General features: G+C 42.7%; 1 protein-coding gene and 1 long non-coding RNA gene across 4 annotated transcripts in view; one reads left to right on the top strand and one right to left on the bottom strand.

The window, feature by feature from the left end:
* The first annotated feature begins 12,869 nt into the window (after nucleotides 1–12,869).
* On the top strand, nucleotides 12,870–23,163 carry LOC143843700 (uncharacterized). Its single transcript, XR_013233659.1, has 4 exons — nucleotides 12,870–12,937; nucleotides 15,778–15,834; nucleotides 22,366–22,435; nucleotides 23,073–23,163. It is a non-coding gene; the product is annotated as an uncharacterized LOC143843700 (long non-coding RNA).
* Nucleotides 13,447–23,470, bottom strand: part of LOC143843698 (gamma-aminobutyric acid receptor subunit pi-like) — a 47,422-nt gene continuing 37,398 nt past the window's right edge. For 2 of the 3 annotated variants that reach the window (XM_077350195.1, XM_077350196.1), the window contains 3 exons: nucleotides 22,358–22,510; nucleotides 19,002–19,195; nucleotides 13,447–15,437 (listed from right to left, as the gene is read on the bottom strand). In XM_077350195.1, the coding sequence (XP_077206310.1) occupies nucleotides 15,129–15,437; nucleotides 19,002–19,195; nucleotides 22,358–22,510 (656 nt within the window). In that variant the 3' untranslated portion in view covers nucleotides 13,447–15,128. Of the gene's footprint in view, nucleotides 15,460–19,001; nucleotides 19,196–22,357; nucleotides 22,511–23,470 lie in introns of all 3 variants that reach the window. The other variant, XM_077350197.1, reaches the window with a different exon arrangement.

Here is a 23,470-nt window from a genome sequence, read left to right as displayed (position 1 = left end):
CCCTGGACATCCTGCTCTAGAAGGTGGGAGCTGCAACCTTCTGTAAGGAGCCCAGAGATAATGTGATTACCGCTTCATGTGCTGTTGACTCCCCATATGTCAGCCCTGCTGTCAGCCGGTATTGAGTCTGTCATTTATTCAGCTGTGTCACATCCCTGCTAGAGGAACGGAACTGCTCAAAACTGTTAGGCATTAATGAACATCAAAGGCGGTAAAAGCAATTTCCTTCCATTATGGTACAATACAGCATTGCTACAAAATGACGGCGGTGGCTTTCCTACCGATGGATCGCTGCCAGATAATGAGACGATGGATTATATAATATTGATTGCTTTCTCCCTCTGGTTATGTGTCGTTCAGAGCAACTGATCAGTCTGCAATGTGAAAAGCTGGACTGCTGGTCTGTCAGATCAGTTCAGGCTCAGTTGCAGAACTATAAATAACATTATTTTAAAAAAAAAAACCCAATCTGTAATTAAATATTTGCTCTTAAGCTCAGAAACATCAGAGAATGTATTGAGCCTCCACATGCTCCGTGTGACACAGTGCCTTGGGAGCCATGTTTTTGAAGCATACCCTCGTAGCTGGATAAAGTCGGCTGTTTGGGGTGTCCCAGCTCTGCTCCAAATGTCACCGCTTTATTGCTTAGCTGTTGGAAATCCCGTAAGCTAGTTCCCAAGGAGTTAATATGAAGTGTCGCGTTCATGATAAATCTGCTAGCCTGAGCCCATTTAAGGGTGGAGTGGTTTGGGCTATAGCTGGCTCAAGCAGCTTAGCGTGTGCTTCTCCAAGACGCTGGAAACTAATGTTTTTATGTCAGTTATACATGCATAGCTAACCAGAATGCTACATGCTTTGTCAGGGCTAAAGAAATGTCCAGCATTCTTTCAGGAGTAAGTTACCATTCACAGAGACATTTTTAACATAGAAGGAGGATATGCAACAGGTTCTTATGGGAAAAGAAGAGTTGGTTCTTATATGCCGGTTTTCCCTACCTGAAGGAGGCTCAAAGCAGCTTACAGTCGCCTTCCCTTTCCTCTCCCCACAACAGACACCCTGTGAGGTGGGTGAGATTGAGACAGCCCTGATATCACTGCTCAGTCAGAACACTTTTATCAGTGCTGTGGAGAGCCCAAGGTCACCCAGCTGGCTGCATGTGGGGGAGCGCAGAATCGAACCCAGCATGCCAGATTAGAAGTCTGCACTCCTAACCACTACACCAAACTGGCTATAAATAATTCTAACATAGAGGGGAAGGAAGGGAGACATAATTTTATCTTGAAAGTTAAACTAAGATCTCTTCCACTTGTAATAAGGCCAGTTTAGGAAGCATTTCAGAGCCAGTTAAATGTATAGAACGGTTCCCTCACTATCATGACCTATGCATTTGTGCACAGAAGGAATTAAAAAGCAATAAAAAAGGAATCTGGGGAATTGCCCCTTTGGTATTCTTCGTAGGGTATGGTGCATTGGGGAAGAAAATTCAGGATAGACTATAGGTGTGAATCTTTGGGGCATATCATAGACTACATTATGGGCAGTAAGTTTCCATGCCCTGAACTGGATAGCTTGATCTAGTCAGATCTCATTAGCTAAGCACCATAAGCAGGGTTGACCATGGCTAGTATTTGGATGGGAGACCTCCAAGGAACACTAGAGTCATGACACAAGGCAAGCAATGGCAAATCACCTTTGACCATCTCTTGCCTAGCTACTAGACAATCCTAAGATTTCCTTGCTAAACTACACACATGCCATATGATAAATAATCTTTATGCCTAATAATTTGTGGTTTGTGGTCCTGATGAAGCATTGATTAAAACTGGAGGTGATTGGCCCTGAGTAGCACATATCTACCCAATAGGAAAAAGGCAGTCAACCAGACTGTCTGCCTCCCACTTTCACCATGACGGCTGTGGGGCTCTCCTCCTCTCTGAGGTGATCCTGGCAGGTTCCAGCTCAGGGCTCTACCTGCCCCAGAACCCAACCAAGCTGCCACCAGTAAGGGAGGAGAGGAGGAAGAGGGCTGGCCCCAGGTGGGAGTTTGGCACCACAATGGATTCCGCGCCCCACTTCCCTTACAGCAAGATTCTCCCCTCCTCACAACAGTCACCTGTATAGCAAGTTAAACTGAAAGTGAAGGCCAAGCTAGGCAATACAGTATCTACAGGTCTGCTCTGTGTGTGCCAATGCCATTTTAGAGTGCAAATCAACCATTTAAAAATGCTGTAAGGGTACAGTTGGCAGGTGCCTCCTGGCATTTGGCCGGAGGGGGGGGGATGAATGGACAGCCAGCCAAGCTGTATTCTAAAATGGTGTCCGGCTGGGCCTGTGGATGCCATAATGTTTTTTGACCCTTGCCCAAGGTCACCCACCAAATTTTCAAGGCAAAGTGGAGCTCTGACATTCTATCTACTACAACCAGGGTGTCTTTACCACTAACTGGCATGGCCCCTAATTTTCTGACTTATTTCAAAGTTATACCCCATCAGAGATCTCTGTAGTTTGCTGTTCCTTCTTCATCAAGTTAGAGATGAATGTGAGGAAGCCTGCTGCCATGCATCTACACTCCGTAGCAGGATCCAGATGAATATGTTTTGATTGGACCTAATTTATGATGTCATACGGTTTTAACCTGTAAACCTCCCAAAGTACGCTCATGGGAAATGGGTGAGACTAAAACAGTCAAACAAAACAGCCCATTGGCATTATTATTCAATTTTCCAAGTGGTGAGATATTCTATAGGAAGCCCTACCCACATGTGATTTCCATGAATAAATTCCAGCATTTGTGCTGGTGGCTTCAAATGGCCTAAAGTGTGTTAAAATGCACTTAGAGGGGGCTGGGGGGGGGGGGAGAATGCCAAAGGAAGAATGAAAATGGTCTTCCAAATCATTCAGCATATCATCTATATCTATATCCTTAACACTATTTCGCTCCCTTATATATTTGGGAAACAGCCTCCTGGGAGGAGACTGTCCAGGGCCCTGTTCATGCAGGTCCACCCTAATTGGCCCTCCGCTCCAGCTCCCACCCTCTCTACTTGCCTGCAGCCTCCATTGTAGCCCACAAGGAGAGAGGCAGCAACAGGGCTTCGCGGCCCACAGGTACACTTCTGCTGGGAGGGAGCCGGGGGGGGGGAGTTTGCAGCCTCCCTGCGGGCTGCAAATCCCTGTCGCCACTGGCAGGGGGGGGCTTTCCACTCCCTTCAGCCTGCTTTGTGGGCCAAAGGGAGACGTGGCCACCCTCTCACGCCCTCCTGCCTGCCGCCGCTTTCAAAGCCCATTTTTAAAATGGGCTTTGATACTAGTCTATAAATTCTACAGCAAATCCACAGCTCCATATCAGATCCCCAGCAAGATTATGCATCCCAAAGGGCTTCAGCCAATTCACTGCTGTTTTTACTATATGTGCTTCTGTCTCAGTCCATTCCAAATTGCTGTTCCTTCAAACATACACAGGGATTTTGAACAAAACAGCTATCCGGACACCTTATTTAGCTGTTTTGGCGTGGTTTGATCTACTGTTAATCATTTTTTTTTCATTTTATGTTTCTTTTCTTGCAAGTTTTAATTGTTAATGGCCTTTGGCCTCATAGAATAAATGCTACTTCATCTTTTGACAATGAATTCTCATCAGCCAGACATTCTGGTTCATTAAACCAGACATACATTGGCATTCTTTTGTTATAGGTCCTGACTTTTGATAGATCCATTTGAAGTACCTGAGCACCAATTTTGCAACAATATGAAATCTGACAGCAGTTAGCTAGGATATAGTTCTGAATGTACATAAATATTATCCATAAATAGATTAGCAAAGATAGTCCTGCTTCTGCTGGTGTTTTGCGTGGCTTAGTACTGTGTTCCAATTTCAAGGCTTTGGCAAGACAGTTCACTTGGCATAAGGTTTTCTTGTTGGCAATTTTATCATATTGCTACTTCGGCCAGATCGTAAAAGTGAGTTGCTTTCATTACTTGCCCTTGTTCCCCCTTTGACATTTCTCACATTCTTTTTTCCTTCTACAGTTGAAACATCTCTAATCCCAACCCAACCATTCAAATTCTGGGGGAAATATTACCCACTTCTGTAAAGATGTCATTTGAAAAATGCATGCTCCATTAACCAGCGACTGTACCCAACTACATTGGTATATATCAATACGGCTAAAGTCCCCATTGCCCCATCATTCTGTCAACCTTCTCCCCTAAATTCTCCAAACTGTGGGAAGCCTGCCAGGGAAACATAATAAAACAGCTGGAACATAAATAAATAAACTACAGTTCTTGACCCTAGACAGTTCAATGTGCTTTTCCTGCTTCTTTAGTTTTTACTCCACTCTCTTTCTGCACCATCTCCAGTTTGGGTAACATGTGTTCTTCACTGCTCATTCTCCTGAACTTTCTCATAGGTGTTAACAACCCTCAGAACTCCCTGGGCACTGAGAAGACAACAGAGAGGAGCATCATGTCAAAATGATAATTCCTTCAGGGTAATACAATCCTTTGTGGAGCAGACCTACTGATGGATATCCACCAGTCCTGGCTCCCAGTCAAAAGAACTGAGTAAGCAAACAATTTCATGTAGAACTGGGTTAGAGGACAAATATCCCTCTTGCTGAATTCATTTAATCATTGGGAGGGGCCTGGACTGGGCTGCTAGAACATTTCCATAAACAGGACAATTGCTTGTACTAGCTAAAAATTCAACAGGCAGAAATTCAGGTAAGTAGATATACAACAGTTGTGAGCTTTCCCAATCACTAGTTGACCCCAAGTCCACCATTAGACTTGCCAGAGAGCCTAGCTCTTCTGTAGTCTTCTCCTTTCATAGTAATAAGATCATGGCTGTTCTAATCATTTTCACATGTGCTGCACACAGCTGTAGAGCTTTCTTTTGCTATTGGTGTACATGAGTAGAAGATAGACTCCCACTAAATCTCCTTTTAACAGATTCAGATAAGTAGCCATGTTGGTCTGAAGCATCAGAACAAAATTGGAGTCTGGTGGTCCTTTTAAGACCAACAAAGTTTTATTCAAAGTACAAGCTTTTGTGTGCAAGCACACTTCTTCACATGGAAGCTTATGCCTTTAATACAACATTTTGGCCAATGAACACAAACTTTGTTCTTCTTTCAACAGAGAAATACTTCCTTCAATAAAGAGACACTTCTCCATTGGAGGGAGCCTTTGTTGAAGACAGGCATAGGAAAAAGTATCATAGGATCCAACCCAGTTTTTAAGAGGTTGCTTCAAGGGTCTTTTTTCTGGATTGGACCATTACTAATTGTAATATGAACAGGTGATACTCTGCCAACATGTATTTACCAACATCCCCACTGACTTAAAAGCTTTTGAATGAATGTTTATTGTGTTGTTTTGTAACTCCATGCACTTTTTACATGACTGCTATGGCCCCTTTTTCTGACCCGTTTGCATTGTTATTTGCTGCCTTAGGTGTTATAACTGAAAAGCAGGACATACATATATATTTAAAGTAACCAACATGCTAATTTACCCCAAGATAAAATTCTAGGTGCCCTTTCCTCTCACCCTTTGGCCCAACCTATATATACGACACAATGAAGGGGAAAGGAAGTAAAACCTTGGACTGCACACCACTTAAGGCTCCAGATGGAGAATCACACTTTCAAATATTCCTATGCATATAAGTTTCCCTCCAGGAAGAAAAGCTAGCAAAAGTGGCCTGGCCTAGACCTTTTGTCCTTGATGTGCTTATACTTTGTTTGCAGAAGGAGTTTAATTGGGATGTAATCCAAGAACAGCACCCACAACCTGTGGTGGTACAGTCCATTCTACCACTTCCACGCTGCAGAAAGACTAAGCACTAAACTAGAGTACAGTATGTTCAAGCAGAGATTAAGCAAATTATGCACCATTGGGTAAAGTATACTTCCTGTGTGCCCCTATATGTCACCAAGGTGTGCTTCCAGATTAGGAGGAATCAAATCCAGAGCAAGGACTCAGACACAGAAAAAACAAGCAGTGTCTTTCGAAGGCAGGTGGGTCTACTTCATCTCTGCACCATGCAGAGTAAGGGAAGAGTGATCAAAGCAAAGACTCTTCCAGAGACATAGTGTGCAGGCTCATCCCCAGAGCTCAGGGGAATCTTTAATTCATTTATGGCTCATAGCATGTTATCTGTTCTTTCCATCTCTCTGTGGAGTTTGTGCCATGTAACCAATTGAATATTCTTGAAATCAGAATGTTTGCAATTCAGGTGGAGAGCTGTGAAACTTCACAAATTGGATAATGAGGCCAAATTACACTTACAGATTCAATTTGGCCCCATCTGCTCAGCCTAGTGAGGTCTACTGTTCATCATCTGAATAGGGTTTTTGTTTGTTCCTAGCCATTCTTAATTCATTCTTCTGGAATTCTGCAGCAAGTCTGCAATCTCCAGGGAGGAGTCTGACTTTACTAAATAAAGAAGATCAGGGTGATTATAGTACACAGCAGCTGCAAAAGAACAGCTGGTAAAGAGGAAGAAGAAACACGGGCCATTCCACAATGACTTCAGAATGTGTGGGTTTTAAAAGAATGAAATAAAATTAAGAGCCAAATTCATGAACTGGATGAACTTACTTACACAAGCTTTGGGACAGAAAAAAAGTATAACAGGAGGGCCATGCGATACTCATGAAAGACAAAAGGCCCTATGCAAAGACTTTCTGGGGGGAAACCAACCCAAAGCATTAACATCTGCAACATCTGTCACAGAACACTTTGTCATCCATACCAACAAGACCCTACAAAGGACACTGCAAAGAACAACATGGCTTCAGTTGCACTCAAGGCAAGCCTGGCACGCTGACTCTACCCAGGGTTTCCAGGATACACAATGACAACTAACAAGACAACAGAAAAGTCTACAAACCAGTCCAAAGCCAGGTGAACCAAAGGTGAAGTCCAGGAGTCAGAGAAAAAGCAGTTCCAGGACTTGGATCCAGTGCAAAGCCTGGGTCTCTAGCTGTGATGATAAACATGGACCTGCTTCCACACTAAGCCTTGCTCAGTATCTTCCCATTAGCTGACTCATTCCCCACAGCCCAGGTGTGGTTTCTTACTGCTGAGTTCCCCATCCTACAGGTGCAAGTCGTTTACTTCCCTATCAGCTTGTTATTCTTGCTCTTGCAAAGACTCTGCTCCAGGAATTAGCACTAATTGCCTGCAGTCAGCTGGATGACCTTGGGCTAGTCACAGTCCTGTAAGAGCTGTTCTCATGGAGCAGTTCTGTCAGAGCTCTCTCAGGACCACCTACCTCACAGGGTGTCTGTTGTGGGGAGGGGAAGAGTAAGTGATTTGAGACTACTTCGGAGAGTGAAAATCAAGGAATAAAAACCTAGTCTTCTACAACTCCTCTTCCACATGTTGCAACCATAAGTCTCTATAGTGGCAGAGGCTCCCAGGCCAGCACATACATAGCAGGCCACCACAGGGTTGAGAACAAAAGTGCACACCAGGATTCATTCCGGTAAGAGACAGAGGAACGGAAATAGATGGCAAGTAGAGGCTGGGAATTTGGCCACCCTTGTTTTAAATAAAGTATCCACAAAAGGAAGAAGCCAGAGACATTAAGGAAGGATAAACATATAGTGATGATGTTGCAGCACCTGCCATCCAAGAAGTCATTTCACTTGCTGGGAAAGTTTCCAGTGAGCCATTACCCTGAAGAGCCAACTGATGACCAGCTGTGGCAGCCTCACCTGGCCAGAATTGCTTGGCTCAGGCGTGCAGCAGTGATGTATTTATTTATGTATTCAACTTTTAACCACCCATCTTGGGCAACTGTCTTGGGAGAGTTTACAAGAATTCCAAGTAACAGTAGACATTAAAAACTAATAACATTTAACAGTAAACATTTAAAACATTGAAGTCATTAAAATCTCTTCTTTCTTATAGCTGCCAGTCTCTGCTGTTAAAATGATTCTGTTCCCTTTCCAGTTTCAGGTGGGAATTTCTACAGGGTCCCCTCGCTGATTTGTGGCAGTGCAGAAGGAAGTGATGGCTGAGTCAATACTGCTGCTTGTTGTTGAGGAACGGTGTGAGCAGAGTGAGTCCTGCCCATACTGATTTTGTGGTATTGCAAGAGGAGAGACTTGCTGATTCTGAGTCTGGTCCTCTGGAGAAGTTTCCAACTGGCCTCCAGACCACAGAGATTAGTTCACCTGGGAGGATGGCTGCCTTGGAAGGCAGACTGAAGTCCCTCCTTCACCAAACTCCACCCTCTTCAGGCTCCACCCCTGAAATTTCCATGTGTTTCACCTAGAGTGGACAATCCTATTCTCTAGTCTGCCCAACAGAACACAGAAGCGCCAGAACACACTGCAAATCGATAGCTCAAAATGGAAGCAAAGAGCCCTAATTTGAAAAACACTTAAAAAAAGAACATTCATATGCCAAACCTGGTGCAGCTCTTTTGGCACTGAAGTTTATTTATATAGCCTGCCCTTCTCTAGTTGACTCAGGGCGGGCAACATCAGATAATATATCAGATCAACTTAATTAATTTTGTTGTGTATTCATTCTATTTGTGTTGTTGTTCTTCACAATTAAATTAATTAAGTACAGACAGATCTTGCACGGGTGACATACAAGCTTCTCACAGATATGAATGACTGAAGATGTCTTTTGATAAAATGCAAGATATGTATCCTTTTCTTATACAGATGAGCGGGCATTGTTATGAACAAATGCTATGCTTGCACACACATTAATCGCTGTGAGAAGGCCAGAAAGATAGAACCCCTTTGGCTTTCAACACTGACATTCTGTTCCTGCACTTAAAAGTGCCAAAGCAGTGGCTCAAACAAACTAGTGGTTTTCAAAGGACTTTCTGGTAGCAATTGCAGAGTAGATCTAATCAAGTCAGATTGAATCTTTCCCGCACATTGTAAGCCGTGGACTTGAAATGTTCCATAGAATAATAGAAAGCATTTTATTAAATCCAATACATCACAAGGAGACATTCTTCAAAGCTGCCCTATACCAAATGACCGTGTAAAATGAAACTGTTGATCTGAGAGCACCCTCTTCTGTTCTCTGGCTGTAGCTGCAGCTTCTCGCAGAAAAGCATTCTGTGATGATGACGATGATGAAACAGAAGTATTGGTTTTTATTTGCTGCTTTTCTCTACCAGAAGGAGTCTCAAAGCGGCATACAATTACCTTTCCTTTCTCCACAACAGCCACCCTGTGAGGTAGGTGATTGCTGCTTGGTCAGAACAGCTCTGTCAATGCTGTGATGAGCACAAGGTCACCCAGCCGGCTGCATGTGGAGGAGCGAGGAATCAAACCTGGCTCACCAGACTAGAAGCCACCATTCATAAACACTACACTAAGTACAACTTTTATTTTTTAATGAAATATTCATTATTTAGTTTAATTTAGTTTAAAACAAGATCCTGTTTTGTTCTGGGGTTTTTTACTTTGTTTTTTCTGGTTATGCCAGCTTTGGAAGAAAGATTCTCAGTTAGGAAGCCAGTCTGGATCTGGGCTATATCACTTCAGACTTCAAGGGGGAGGTGGTATTGAGAAGAACAGTTCATTTTTGTACCCTGCTTTTATCTACCTTAAGAAGTCTCAAAGCAGCTTACAATTGTCTACCCTTTCTCTCACCACAATAGAGACTCTGTGAGGTAGGTGTGGCTGAGAGAATTCTGAGAGAACCATGATTAGCCCAAGGTCACTCAGAAGGCTTCTTATGGAGGAGTGCGGAATCAAACCTTGCTCTCCAAATTAGAGTCCATCACTCTGAACCATTGCACCACACTGCCAAAGCCCTGCAGTTTTTTATGCTGGCCATAAACTGATGTAATATCAAATTGACCACTAGAGTGAGCAAAACACAGGCAGAACAGCACCTCCCCCCCCAACCCCCCCCCCAGGAACACACAAGTGAGGAAAATGAGAATTCGAGAAATTCCTCTGGCTCAGCTGTGCTATCAAAGGTAGAAAAAAATAAAGGAATCTTTAATTTTCTCCTTGCACTGTGTTGGCACATTGAACTGGGCCTAGATAAAGAGCTTCGTTTCATAGTCAATGTGCAATTTTTAAGATAAAAAATTCTTTGAATGCAAGTAACAATATTTCACTGGTTGCTCTTCTTTTTTGCTTAGAAATTAACATTAGTGTCACCACAGGTAAGTCAAGCAATGTGTGAACAGCTTCTTCTCTGTATTGTGAAGCTGTGTTCATAGAAAAACCTTTATATGGAATTAGAGATGTGGGGTTTTTTGGCCATGTAGTGCAATCCCTACCATTATGAATATTTAGCTATAAAAACTTATGAAATATTCTTCTGTAGACTGAGGTATCACACTTGTAAAAGAGGCGTGTCTTAACAATTCTTACATTGCTTTGCAGATAAGAGCTCGGGAGGAAACCAGGATTCCCACTCTTGCACAGTATGGAGAGCCTTTTCTAATATTTGTCAACAACACTGTGATAATTAGTTTGTGTGGCAACCTGCCTCATCATCTCCACAGCTTACCTGCTGTTCACAGCTTTCTGAGGATTCTGCACGCAATTCTTCAAGGGAGACTTCTGTAGATTGGAATTGTCTCCTGGGGTTTGGCTGAGCCTGCTGATATCAGCTTATTAGGAGCTTTAAGGCAGCACGTTTTTAATACAATTAACTCTGGGATACATATTCCTGTCACAGTGTAGTTAGCTAAGTTGTATTTGAAGTACTGTGAGAAAAGACGCGATGGTATGTTTCCGTTACTGAGAATGCACAAGCTGAACAAAGATGACTTCTGTACATATAGCCTATAAAAATGTCATTGCATGAAGGGATAAATGGCCTTTACACTTATTTATAGCACTAAGAAGATTCAAAATGATACGATGAATTCCCCCCCCCCCCAATTTCATATGGGTTAATAGGGGAAGAAGCTTAAGGACAGTTATTGCCCCCCTTTCCTCAGAGATTGTTATCTAGAAGAGGATTAGGGATTTTGTGCATGTCCCATGATGCCTGAGGAAGAAGAGGATACTGTAATAATGGGAAGAAAAGGATCTTGGTAAATATCAGCTGATAGAAAGGCTGAAAGACAAAAAAGGCTAGGTAATGGGGGAAGGGATCACAGAAATCTGTTACATGCAGGTGAAAAACAACTGTGAAACAATGTTACCTTTGCAGTTCAGAAACTAGGACGTTCCCAGTCTCGTGACCAGACAGTGGGCTGTGTAAGGAGGAGGCAAAGGTTTGTTAAACAAATGAAAGCAGGCTGTGGGACCAAAGGAGGGGAGGGAATTGTGTAAACTGTTGCTTGCTTTAAGAGATTCAGCACCCAGGAAGGCCCCGGGATCTCCTGACCATACAACAGTGTACAACCAAATTAGCACATACCTTTATCTGTTTTTCTGGACAACAAAAAACTAATTCCATGCACTAAACAGTTTCTGTTCTTTATTTATTGGTTTAATTTTTAATACCCTACTTTTTGTTGAGTTTTTTGCATAATTGCATATAGGCATTCTACATACTGGAGCAAGGAATAGTGCATGTCAATAAAACTCTGTTGTGGTTTGTCAGTTGGTGTCAGTTGGAGTCAGTTAACAGACCCTTTCTTAGTAAGTTAGTGAGTGCCTCTGCTTCTCTGTGCCTGGGAGTCAGGGTCTGTACCAAAAAGAACGGTGTTGTGAACAAAGTTTACCTCACTAAGAATGTATATGATTGAATTGAGAAGAAAAGACAAAGGCCTGTTAGCTGTACAAAAAAAAATGTTCTTTGTGTTAGGCAACTGTGAATATGGGTGAATCTGTTTAACACTCAAATAAAAGTGAATGATTATTTTTTAAAAAGAATAACTGCCCAAGTGATATTAATAAGCTGATATTGAACAATATCGCAATATTGTCTCAAAACAAAACTTCCCTGCTTACTAAGCCTGGGGATTTGTGAAATCTAAAGGCTTTATTCTCATATTCCTCAAGGATATTGGTTTAAATCGTAAACCCAGCCCCAAATTCAATTTTTACCACACTTTTTGGTGTGACCTAGATCCACTCATAGTATAAGCTGATTTAAAGTTACACCCATGGCATCAATAGAAAGGTGTAAAAGAAAGGACTGCACTTAAAGTGAACAAAACTTTAGAATGTCATCAACTTATAAAACCAAAATAATACAGAATATAAGAACTTTAATTGGGGGGTTATTTATTTAAGCACCTATATTTAACCTTTCCTCATGGTTCAAAGAGATCTATAATAATAGTTTTAAAAATTCAGTTCAAAGCAAAATAGCAGACCTCAAATCTACCCTCCACATAAATAGATGCTAGCCATTCAAACTCCTCCAAACAGGCAGCCCTTGCAGCACCTCTTGAAGATCCCCATGGAGGGGGGTCCTTTTCAGAGTGCCCATTCCACCGATCCATAGCCATGATGGCCTGGGATCTGGTTGATGCCAGAGGAGCCATCCTAAGTGGCCAGTTAGCCAACAAAAGGCATGGGTTTCTTACACCGATTTAATACCCTTTTAACATCTTTTGAAATCATGTTGAACCTACAATTGCACAATAGATGCAGTCTGAATTTCCTATTGAAAGAAAAAATATCAACAGGTTCTCAGCAATCAATAAACATTGCTACACTGTTTACTTCTAAAATTAATCCATCGTTGTAAACATAGCAAATTGCTTTAGGAGAGATGTCAGGTAATTAATAGCCTTCTTCCAGCGTTGTCTTAGACAGACTTCCCCATTTAAACCTTTCCACGCATCTAATCAGGAAGAGATCATAGTTAATGAGTGCCATTTATGATGCATAGAATGAAATGGATTGGCAAGGGTAACGTCTTCGTCATGATAATAACATTTTCTGCTGCTCTTTCACTTGTCAGATCTATTGGGCAATTACATTTCGAGAAGGTTTGCAAGTCACCACGGCTAGATAATTTAAAATTACAGGTAATGTCCTTGCTGCAGGTGAAACAAATGGGAGGGTTTCATATTTGGTAGGAGGTTGTGGTTTCCAAAAATGGTTGGATTGGATGTTGCCAGGCAGTTTCCACTGAGAGCAGGATACCTTATGCTCTAGTGCTGGTCCTTTTCGGGTGTGTGCAAAAAGAAGGAACGCAGGAACTTGACTATAGCAGCTGTGTTATTAGTGGCACAAAACTGAGCAGAAAACAATTGTCTACAGTCAGCAATTGATTGCCAAAATGATGTTTTACTGTGCTCACGGAGAAGCTTACAACATATCGATTTCTATAGCCAAGACAATTTATACTCAAAACATTTTTATTCAAGATGTGCGGCCATTTATTTAATACTGAGAAAGATTAAACCTGAAAAAAATAGACAACTAGAAATGTGCAAGATAACTATTTCTGATGATACTGTGTATTTATGGTTCGAACAGTTTAGAACAGCAGTCCCCAACCCCCGGTCCAGGGACCGGGACCAGTCTGCGGCTCCTCCTGGTCCTCCTCCCTGGCTGCTGCCTCGGGGGCTGCCCTGCCACTCTGCCGCCGGCTCATCTTTGGTGGTGTCCGGCAGCTGCCATGGGTGGGCCCCCCCTCGGTGTGGCACTGCCCAGATGCCACTAGCAGCGCCCCCCAGTGAGCAGCAGGAAGTCAGGGGCACCGACGGGAAAGCAAGCAGAGCAGGGGCTCAGGCGGCGGCAACATCCCTCGGCAAAAGACTACCCCCCCCCCCGGGCCTCAGTAAAATTGTCAAGTATTGACCAGTCCCCAGTGATAAAAGGTTGGGGACCACTGGTTTAGAATACCTTCCCTCTCCCTTTTAATATAACTTACCATTGATGTTCTAAATAGAAATAATAAGATGGGAATCCCATTCTCCTCATGCCCTTGTTGCCATGCCCAGAGTGGTTGTAGACCTCTGCAGCTATCTCCAGGTCCAGCAATGGCAGCTGCAGTGTCTGGGTGCTGCTCCAGGCTTGGATCGGTTTCTGGACATTGGTGCCACCAGGGTAGATCACAGTCTCTGCCAGCGCAGCCAATCCCCCCCCCCCCAAAAAAAGGCTCCCAGACTCAGCTACCACCATGGCCAAACTCAGAGTAGCTAACTCCATAGAAAAAAGGTACTTTCAACAGACACTGCAGACAACACTTTTATTTGGGGAGGGGGTATATAACTCCAATATCTTTTTACTCTGTCAGACTTTTCTGTATATCTAACCCCTCCCAGGTGTGCAGAACTATCTCTTTTCTGTCAGTGTGGGCCCAATTCACAGATTAAGATATCTGTAGATTGGCCCACATTTTACTACAATATAAGCGTGTTAATAAAGGGATAAACTATCTCTAATGGGACATTCCTTGAATTAAAAATGTGAGTCTTGTTATGAAAGAAGGGATGCAGAAAAAACTGGAATCGCAAGATGTCAAAATAAATATTAGAGATAAATATTAGAGAACAACACCAGACACTTGGATGTTTGTTTGCCAGGGAAAAACACATATTTTTAATGACGGTATTTTCCACATTATTCTTCCAGGATCCTTTACAGGATCTTCCAGGATCCTGTATCTTCCAGGATACAGTAATCCTTTAATGCCTGGGGTGGTTTTCAGAAAGCATGGAACTGTTCTAATTATTTGTGTGCTTTCAAAAAACTGAATGTCACATTGGTTTGCATTTGTAAATCAGATTTTCAAATCAGTGACTTCTGCAGTTTAATCAGCAATGATAAAGTTCTGTGAAGTAATATTCTTAAAGGCCTATGCATTATTAACAATACCAAGTGGACTGTTCTATGAGAATCAGAAGGAAAAAACATATTTTCTGCTTTTATTTTTCAACATAGCCTAACACATCCAGAAACTAGCATTAAGCCTCTTTGTACAAAGTTGAACAAGTAGCTTTTAAAAAAAATAAATTGTTTTCTGCCATTTAGTAAAGCAGAGTAAGTGGCATGCGAAAACTGAGGTCAATGTCAAAACACGCACGTTAAAAAGATGGCCAGCAACAGATTTTATACTACAGTCATTTTGACAGATGGATGATAATTTGACCAGAAATTCAATAGACTTCATCAATTAACTGACAAAACAAGATGATCCTAATGCACAGCAGAGCCTCTGCACTTCCCCCTCAGAGTCAGCACACCTTTTCAGATGAGATTTTTAAAAGCTTAGAAACACAAATAATATACCCAATAAAAAACATTTATGATGATAAACAATAATGGAAAAGAAACCCGGGCATAATTGTCTATGTGATAGGGGTTTTTAACATGGAAGCAGTCAAATATAGAGAAAAGACTATTCATCATTGTTGTTGGGGAATGACATTTTCTGTGTTGAGTTTTCTTCTCTTTTCTGCCAAGGGGAGCTTTGGCCAACTTGTCAGAATCATCCTTGCTAATCTTATCAGCCTTGCAACTGTTGGCTATTGCTGACAGGACCCCATTGATCTCCTCCTCAGCTTCTTCATCCTCCTCCTGATAGGAAAACACACATGAACTGAGAGCCACCATCATAAATTGCAACACAGGCTTACTTTAGGCACGGAGAAAATATTTCCTTGGGCTGCCCATTATGACATGGGCACACCTTAGGAAGCAAGGGAAGACCTCCAAGTCTTAGCCAACTTGATGTAAGACCTGCTTCAGATTCTCAGCAGACCTCACACAAATACAGATGAGACACACAGTCCGGCAAGGATTTGCGTGAAGGCACCATTTTCATGAACTTGTGTGGATGTGCAAAAACTATACGTAAAATGTGCACGAGCACAGCTTCTTGTAAAAGCCATCAACTTATGATCTTTCTTATCTTTAGGACTGGGCAGACAAGACCAGATGGAGAGAGAAAACTCTGATGACTAGAACCATGCTTGTGAGTTTCTACAGGGAACTTAATAGTTGCTAGAAAAACAAACAATCAATAGCTAGCATTTTTACAGCATTTCTGAATGTTCCATGTGTTTCACAGATATGATCTTAGGGATGCCCTGGAATTATAGCTCATCTCCAGACTCAAGAGACCAGTGACCCTGGAGAAAATGGCAACTTTGGAGGATGGACTCCACAGCATTAAACTCCACTGAGGTTTCTCCCTGCCCCAAATCCATCTCCAGCTCCATCCCCAAAGTCTCCAGGTATTTCCAACCCAGACCTGGCATCCCTACATGATCTTGTACCTCAGTCTTATAAAGTAGGGCAATGTTATTATTTTCAATGTATTGACTGAGTACAATATGAGAGAGAATAGCTTATTCAAGGCTACAGAGTAAGTTTGTTTCACAGACATGAGCCAGGCACTTCCTGACGTTTCACTCATAGCTCTTATGCTATACCAGCTGACCCTCTGTTGGACTACCATCTTGATTAAGCAAATCATTTTTTATAATCCTAGAGGCACTTCATTTCTATTACTTCTCAAACTCCCCCCCCCCCCCGAAATAAAAGAATTCCACCTCTGATTCAGTCCTGATACTGCCTCTTGGCCTGTTCTCATAATTCCTGCCCATATATTGCTCAGTTATAAAATGTTATTGCATCCGGCATTAAAAGCTCAATCAATTTCCTGGAGCATTCCGGTAGCTAGCTGCTGACACCCTTTCCTTTCTTCATTGCTTAAAATCCGGCTTGTGAGCTCATTCAGTTGGAATGCAGTCTTATTTATTACTGGTAGGTGTGCTTTGGAGAAAAATACTAGGATGGATTCAAGTGCCACTAAGTGAAACTGAACATCTCACAGCAATAAAGGAGTCTTGATTCCAATTAGCTGCACCATACCAGCAATTTTTTTTTTTAAGATGGGATACTGGAGTTTCATTATATGCAGAAAATCTCCACCTCCTACAATGGATTCCCCACTCATATCAATGGAGTAGGAATGTGCATGCCTTTCTTCATTCACATGAATGTACTTCTGGTCTCTTTAACTGTTTTCAGTGAGTTTAGATTGCACTGTATGTATGCTCAGTTCACTGCTTTTGCATGCTACTCATGAATGATGTGCTTGCAATACAAGGGAAAAGCCAGAATAGTTGCACTTGTGATCTTCTGTTACGGCACAGTTCTTGGATCTGGCATTTAAGGAGGGAATAAAATACAGAAAAGCCTAGAGATTAAACCATGTTCCAACCAGGTGTTGATGATCATTTTAACAAATTCTAAAAAGTAAATAGTTTTATCTGGGTATGTTCTCCCCCCCCCCCCCAAGTTAACATGCCCATTTTTAAAAGGTAAAAACGGTTTATTGCGAGCTGCTGGTTTATTGCACTGTAGGCAAGAATGTTATACATGTATTATTTTCCTTTAGAAGATTTCAGCAGGTTGTTTGCAGGTGGCTGATGCTTCATTAGGATGTTTTTAGCTCCTTTTATGTTCCCTAAGAGGGAGCTAAAGCCGTGTGTGAAAAAATGCAGTGTCTGGCATTGTACAACTCAGCCCCCTCTTTGTGTGATATTATCTATTCTTCTCCGAGGGAGCTTAACAAGATGTGTTTTTAGCATAGGCTTACTTATCCTGTTGCCCTTGCAAAGAGAAGAAAGAGAGGCTATAAGAAACCTATAAACACCAATCTGCTTTACAAATCTGGAGTGTCAGGGGAAATCTGAAAGGGCTGCTAAGGGGGAGAGGAAAGGAAAAGCATGTCAAGTGTTTTACATTATGAACATCTACCTTGTGCTACAAGACAGATCTTCACACTGGGTGTGTATTTTAAGAAACAATGTTTTACTCATCGTTCAGACCCGCCTCTTAAGGAGCAACTAGCAAGCAGGTGGTAATAAGGAATGGATATTTTAAAAAATCAGTTGCAACATCTATAGAAAGCAACTGCATGACAGCTGAAACCTACTGGAAATGGCAACTGCTACGGCTTGTTGTTTCCACTAATTAGTGTATTTGTTCAAGATGGAGAAATAGTGTTTCCTGCCTGGAAAAGCTCCAATGCGCTATATTTTCAGGATTTCCTAAGCAGTGGGTGTCAGGATATTTAAACAGCCTTAGCAATGCTAACTGCAATGCTAGTTACAAGCATGCTGAAGGCACCATGATATGCAATGAACTTCCCTTAGCATGTAATGCCTTCTGTGTTTCGCTTAACGCAGGCATTGACAGCACACTTCTCCCTGCTCTCTGTTTCTGTCTTATTAATGATTTGGAAGGGGTCAGGAAGGAATTTTCTTTCCACGCCAGGTTGGCCCAGGGATCCGGAAAGTATTTTGCCTTCTTTTGGGCACAGAGCAGGAACCACTGGGGGAGTGGAGGGCTGGTAGCTGTAAATTTCCTGCATGGTGCAGGGAGGTTGGAATGGATAGATGCCTCTTGGAGCTGATCCTAGGGCTGACAGTGCAATCCTAAATTCTTCTAAATTCACTGAAGTCAATGAGTTTTGCATTTGTCCACCATGTGTCCTTGTGTACAAGGCACAGGCCTTCCCTCCAAGAAGCATGGGATTCCCAGATGTCACTGTCACCTAAAGCCATGAGGTCCTGCAACACACAATGTGATTCCTTGTACAAGATGGTAGTTGGCAGATGTTTTGGGAATGCTCACACAAATAGGAATGGGGGAAGCAGCAAAGTTGTAGTAACAAGTTAGGCCCATTATGCACGGCCGCCGAAACAGCGATTTCGGGTCACATGGAAAACGCGGAGGGGGAAGACGCGACACATACTGGTTATACACGGGGCGGTGCGCGACGGCGGCAAAACCCAGAGTAACCGATTATGCACGCGCCGATCCGGGCGCCGCTTCTGGTTGCGCCCCGCTCACCCGGAAGCTGCGCTTTCTTCCGCGTTTCACTGACGCGGCTTTTTCGGCGGCATGCACCGAAGCTGCAGCCGGTTGCAGCCGGCTCCGTGCGTTATCCGTGATTTTAGTCGCCGCCATTCCACCCCGAATGTGCGCTAAAACCCCCGTGCATAATGGGTCTTAGTGAAAGATGGAATCAGGCTATGTCTACATGGCACAAAAAGGAACGGAGAGAAGGGCTGTGGAAAAGACAGAGGCAATTGGCACATGGGGGGAAAACAGAAATGTAACAGGTACCTTGGTGAGTTTCTTCACGCCAGATCGATTAAAGGTGCAGAAGTGAGCCACGGCATACTCCAGTAATGCCCCAAAGATGAAGGTGAAACAAATACCGAGATAGACATCAATTGCCTTTATGAAGCAGTTAGCATTTGGAAGGGATGTCCGAGCTCCCATCATAAGGGTTGTCATGGTGAGTACTGTTGTAACACCTATGAAAAATACGAGAAATCAGTAATGATCTTGCAGGGCTGTTAGTCATCATAGAGACTGCTTCTCTGGGATAGCAGCTGGTCATGGCTCCAAGGACTAGATAACTGTTGTTCACTAATATTTCTCCAGGTCACAGGTGTTGGTGCACCAGAATAAAGCATACTTCCAGTAAAAAAATGAATCTGGAAGAAACTGTTCTCTTCCATGGTTGAAAACATGAAAAGGAACCTGAATGGACTATGCTAGACTTTGCACATGTCCAGCATCTTATGCTCCTGGACCTCTCAGCAGCACCTTGAAGACCAGCAAAGTTTTCTACAATTACTAGCAGTATAGCCCATTGTACAAAAAATGCAATGAGCTCTAGGCCACCCATGGTTCCTTTTAATACTCCCCCACAGGCTGCGATGGTAGGGGGGAGTACTGAAAGGGACCATGGGCACCTAACAGTTGACAACCATGGGGCTCTCATGATCAGCTGTAACATGGGGGTGTGAGGCAGGCAGTCCCTTTAAAGGCTCCAGCCTTGGTGGGAAGCCTTGAAAGGGAGGAATTTCCTTTCCCCCCTCCCCATTTAAAATGTACAGGTTCCCCTCCATTTAAACACTTGGCAGGCTGGGACGGAGCAAGTGGATGTCATCTTCAGCAGTGATGCGCATGCTCCCATACTTCCGCCATGTGTTGAACATCCAAAGCCTCCTGGTGAGGCGGACTCATTCTGCAGGCTTTCAAAGAATAACCACATCATCAGAAATATGCTCACTCAATTATTATTTAAGGATAAGCTTTCCTGTGTGTGCACACTTGCTAAGATACAATGAAATGGAGATAACTAGTTTATGCATATAAGTAGGGGATGGAGATTGGGGATGACACGGGATCTCAGTAGAGCACAATACCACAGAGTCCACCCTCCAAAGCATCTGTTTTCTCCAGGGGAACTAATCCCTGAAATCTGGAGGTGAGCTGTAATTCTGGGTGGGGTTCCCAGGTCTCACCTGGAGGCTGGCATCTCTACCACACATCCAAACCATGTTCAAGCGTATACCAAGTGCTAGCTCTCCTATTTTGCTTGTTAGCTCAGATGCTCCTGGGCTACTTCCTGGTTTGAGCTTTCCCATCAAGACCTAATGTTAACTGGAGGGAAAGCATGCAAGTATTTGAAGAGACTCACCAAGCCAAATGTGAACAACGATCGTGCGTGCATCTGGAACATTTCCAATTTGTTATGCATCCTATGAATCCTCCCCCACTCCTCTACACAGCTTGCTGCTTCTGTGAAATTGCACCCACACTGCTTCGCCTGGCTCACACCACAGCAGGGATGTCTTTCGTTTATTAATCTTCTCATGGTTAGAATTGGCCTATACCCAATAAGTGTTGTTTTGACAGTTGTAACTGAGTTTGGTTCTCTAATGGCAACTATACCACAAGGTTAGCATATGGATTGGGCCTGCTGAGGCTGCCACTCAAAGAGTCGGCTTTTGATTTCCTGAGCTTTTTCTTCTGCAAAGGGTTTGTATGAGACTGGGCCTCAGGTCAAAGCCTGGCTGTGTATAACAGAGGCTCAGCTGAGGACCTCCTTCACACATCTCTATCAACACAGCCAGAAGGCTTCTTTATAACTGGAGGAAGCGAAGATTTACAATTTACAGTCTTCTTTCCCAATAAACAGTGAAATAGTTAAGAAGTCTAGCCAGCAGTGAAGCCACAATCTGATTCCCCTTCCTTGGGAAATGAATTATTTCTACTCGTTTGACCTGTGCATGGCTCTCTCTTTCTCTCTCCTTTCTCAGTGGGCAGGAAAAGGCAGGTCACTCTGACCTTTCCAGTGGTGGGAAGGAGACCTCTGGGATTCTAAAGAGTCTGAGTTGCTGCACAAACAAACTCATAAGCTTTCTACAAACATGTTTTCTGTTGGGTAAATCTACCAGGCCCGTTTGACAAAGGATGAACTTTTCCTGCTGTCCTCACCTTCATAAGCCCTGCAGGCCACTTTCCCCATGAGCTTCCAGAAGCTCTCAGCAGTGAACAAATAATGAGTCTATAAAAGGTTCCAGACTCAACCTCTAGTGTCTTTAATTAAGCCATCTTGGGCAGTAGGCCTTTCTGCTGAAGACCCTGGAGAATCACTGCCATCCACAGCCAACAGCGCTGCATTCACTGACTCGGTCTGTTTGCATATTTTATTTCAGCAGTTTAGGGAGGTGGATTGCTAGCTAACCAATCTTTGCTTACTGAACTTTGTTTATTATTAATGAGTAAGACTTAGGAATTTATATATGCTATTCCTCTTGGCCCACAGCTAAATCATTCTGTTTCAAGTAGTGCTTTCCCATGTTTGGACAATTTCTAGAATTCTGTGCTGCTTCTAAGATTCTCTCTGCCTGGCTCCCCAGGATAGTTTCCTATTAAATAATATATAACTCCTCAAGAGCCCAAATGGATTCTCCATGAGGGTGGCAAATGGAAAAGTAGGATATAGCACTGAAGTCCTTGGGTGTGTTTCCCACAAGGAAGAGCCAACATGAGATGGATAAACTCTATAAAAGCAGGGTTTCTCAACCAGGGTTTTGTGAGACCTTGGGGTTTCTTGAAGACCCTGGAAGGGTTTCCCAAATGGGTGTGAGTTAATTACACACACACATATATAATTTGTTAAACAATAATTGGGTTATAGGACCATATATAGTCATGTTGAACCACCGACCCCTTCCCAAATGGCCAATCATGGGCCTGGAGGCAGTGGAAGAGGAAGGGCTCCAGGTGGACATGTACATGGTTGTACTTCCCAAACATATTCTGCATGATTGCATCACTTCTAGGGTTTCTCAAAACCTGAAGAGTGTTTCAGGAGTATAAAAACAGCTCTCATTTTCATGTAGTATAGGACCCACAGCAACATAAATCCTTCACATGGTCCTTGGGGAATTCAAAAAAAGCCCTAGACTATGCAGAAGGAGCACATTCTGAGTCTCCCAGCAGGTTCTGGCACAGACAAGTTGACACTGGAAGGAATTGTGATGCGGGCTTCTCCCACAAGGCCCATATTATTCTACTGGTGTGAAAAGGGCAGTGCAACTGCAACTCCCATGCTGCCAATGTAATGTGAGACAAGACACTTTGTGTGTTCATAGATGTGTATATTATTTTTTTCTCACCTATGCAGATTCGGGCTGGAACAGATGATTGGCTTATCCAGAATGACACCCAGGAGAGGACGACCAGTAAGCTGGATGGTACGTAAGTCTCGAGGATGAAATACAGAATGTTCCTCTTGAGTTCAAAATGGAAGACTAATTTTGGATAGTGCCCTGTTAGAAATGGCAAAATGCAACAAGAGATTTAATTGACAGGTTTTTTGACAGAGTAGCATGTTTTCCCCCAGAAAAGTTTTTTTAAAAAACAAAGCTTTAGTTAATTAACAAAACTTTAGATTTAACAAAACAACAAAATAAATCAACATCAGTTCTCCAATATTGCACTTAACTATAATGGTCAGCTACATGGGTTACAATTCAGTGCTGGATACAATTCTGCAAACACTAAGTTACAGCAGATACCATATTAACCTTGAACATGGATCTCCAGGTTTTTTTTGTAAAAAAATCCATTATGTGTTTACAAAGGACAATGCTGAACTACCATTAAATAACTAAAAGAAGTCACAGAAACATGGCAGTGTAAAAAATCAGTAATAACACCACAGCAATGAAGCATCATAAAACTACACTTAAAACCCACAACAGAAGAGTGTATATATAAGGGCCTTGAGCTACTATTTTTGAAATAACAATGACCTCCAAAGGATGGTTGAGAGAATTGCTTTTTATAAAATAATTTTTTTAAAGGTTCTGTATTTGCCCATTTTTTCAGGTACTATGCTGGGCTACAGCTAGTGTGAAAAACAGACAAATATGAACTGCTTTCCTAATTTCCTCAAAGTGGAAACTTGTCCATAGCTGCAAAGAGGAAATGCATTCTGCAAATAAACAGGCATTAGCACACAGTATTCTTGTTTTATTTTAAGTGGCCTCCTTCAGAGTACCTATGTCTAATTGCATGTACTGCAGGTCATGCAGATAGAAGATCTCTCATATTTTACAGGCCTCAACAGCTATTTGTATATCATGGCAAATTAGTGTAGCCTTTATGTGATCATGTGCCCTGAAGTCAATGAGAAGGGATTCTTAAGGCATTTTCAGATGTGCATCATCAACAGGGTATCATCGCTACTGGCTTGGCTTACCTGCCAGCCATTTTTTGTGGTCCCC

This window comes from Paroedura picta, chromosome 8, assembly GCF_049243985.1.
Source record: "Paroedura picta isolate Pp20150507F chromosome 8, Ppicta_v3.0, whole genome shotgun sequence".
NCBI classification, from domain to species: domain Eukaryota; kingdom Metazoa; phylum Chordata; class Lepidosauria; order Squamata; family Gekkonidae; genus Paroedura; species Paroedura picta.
This window is presented reverse-complemented; position numbering and strand designations above follow the sequence as displayed.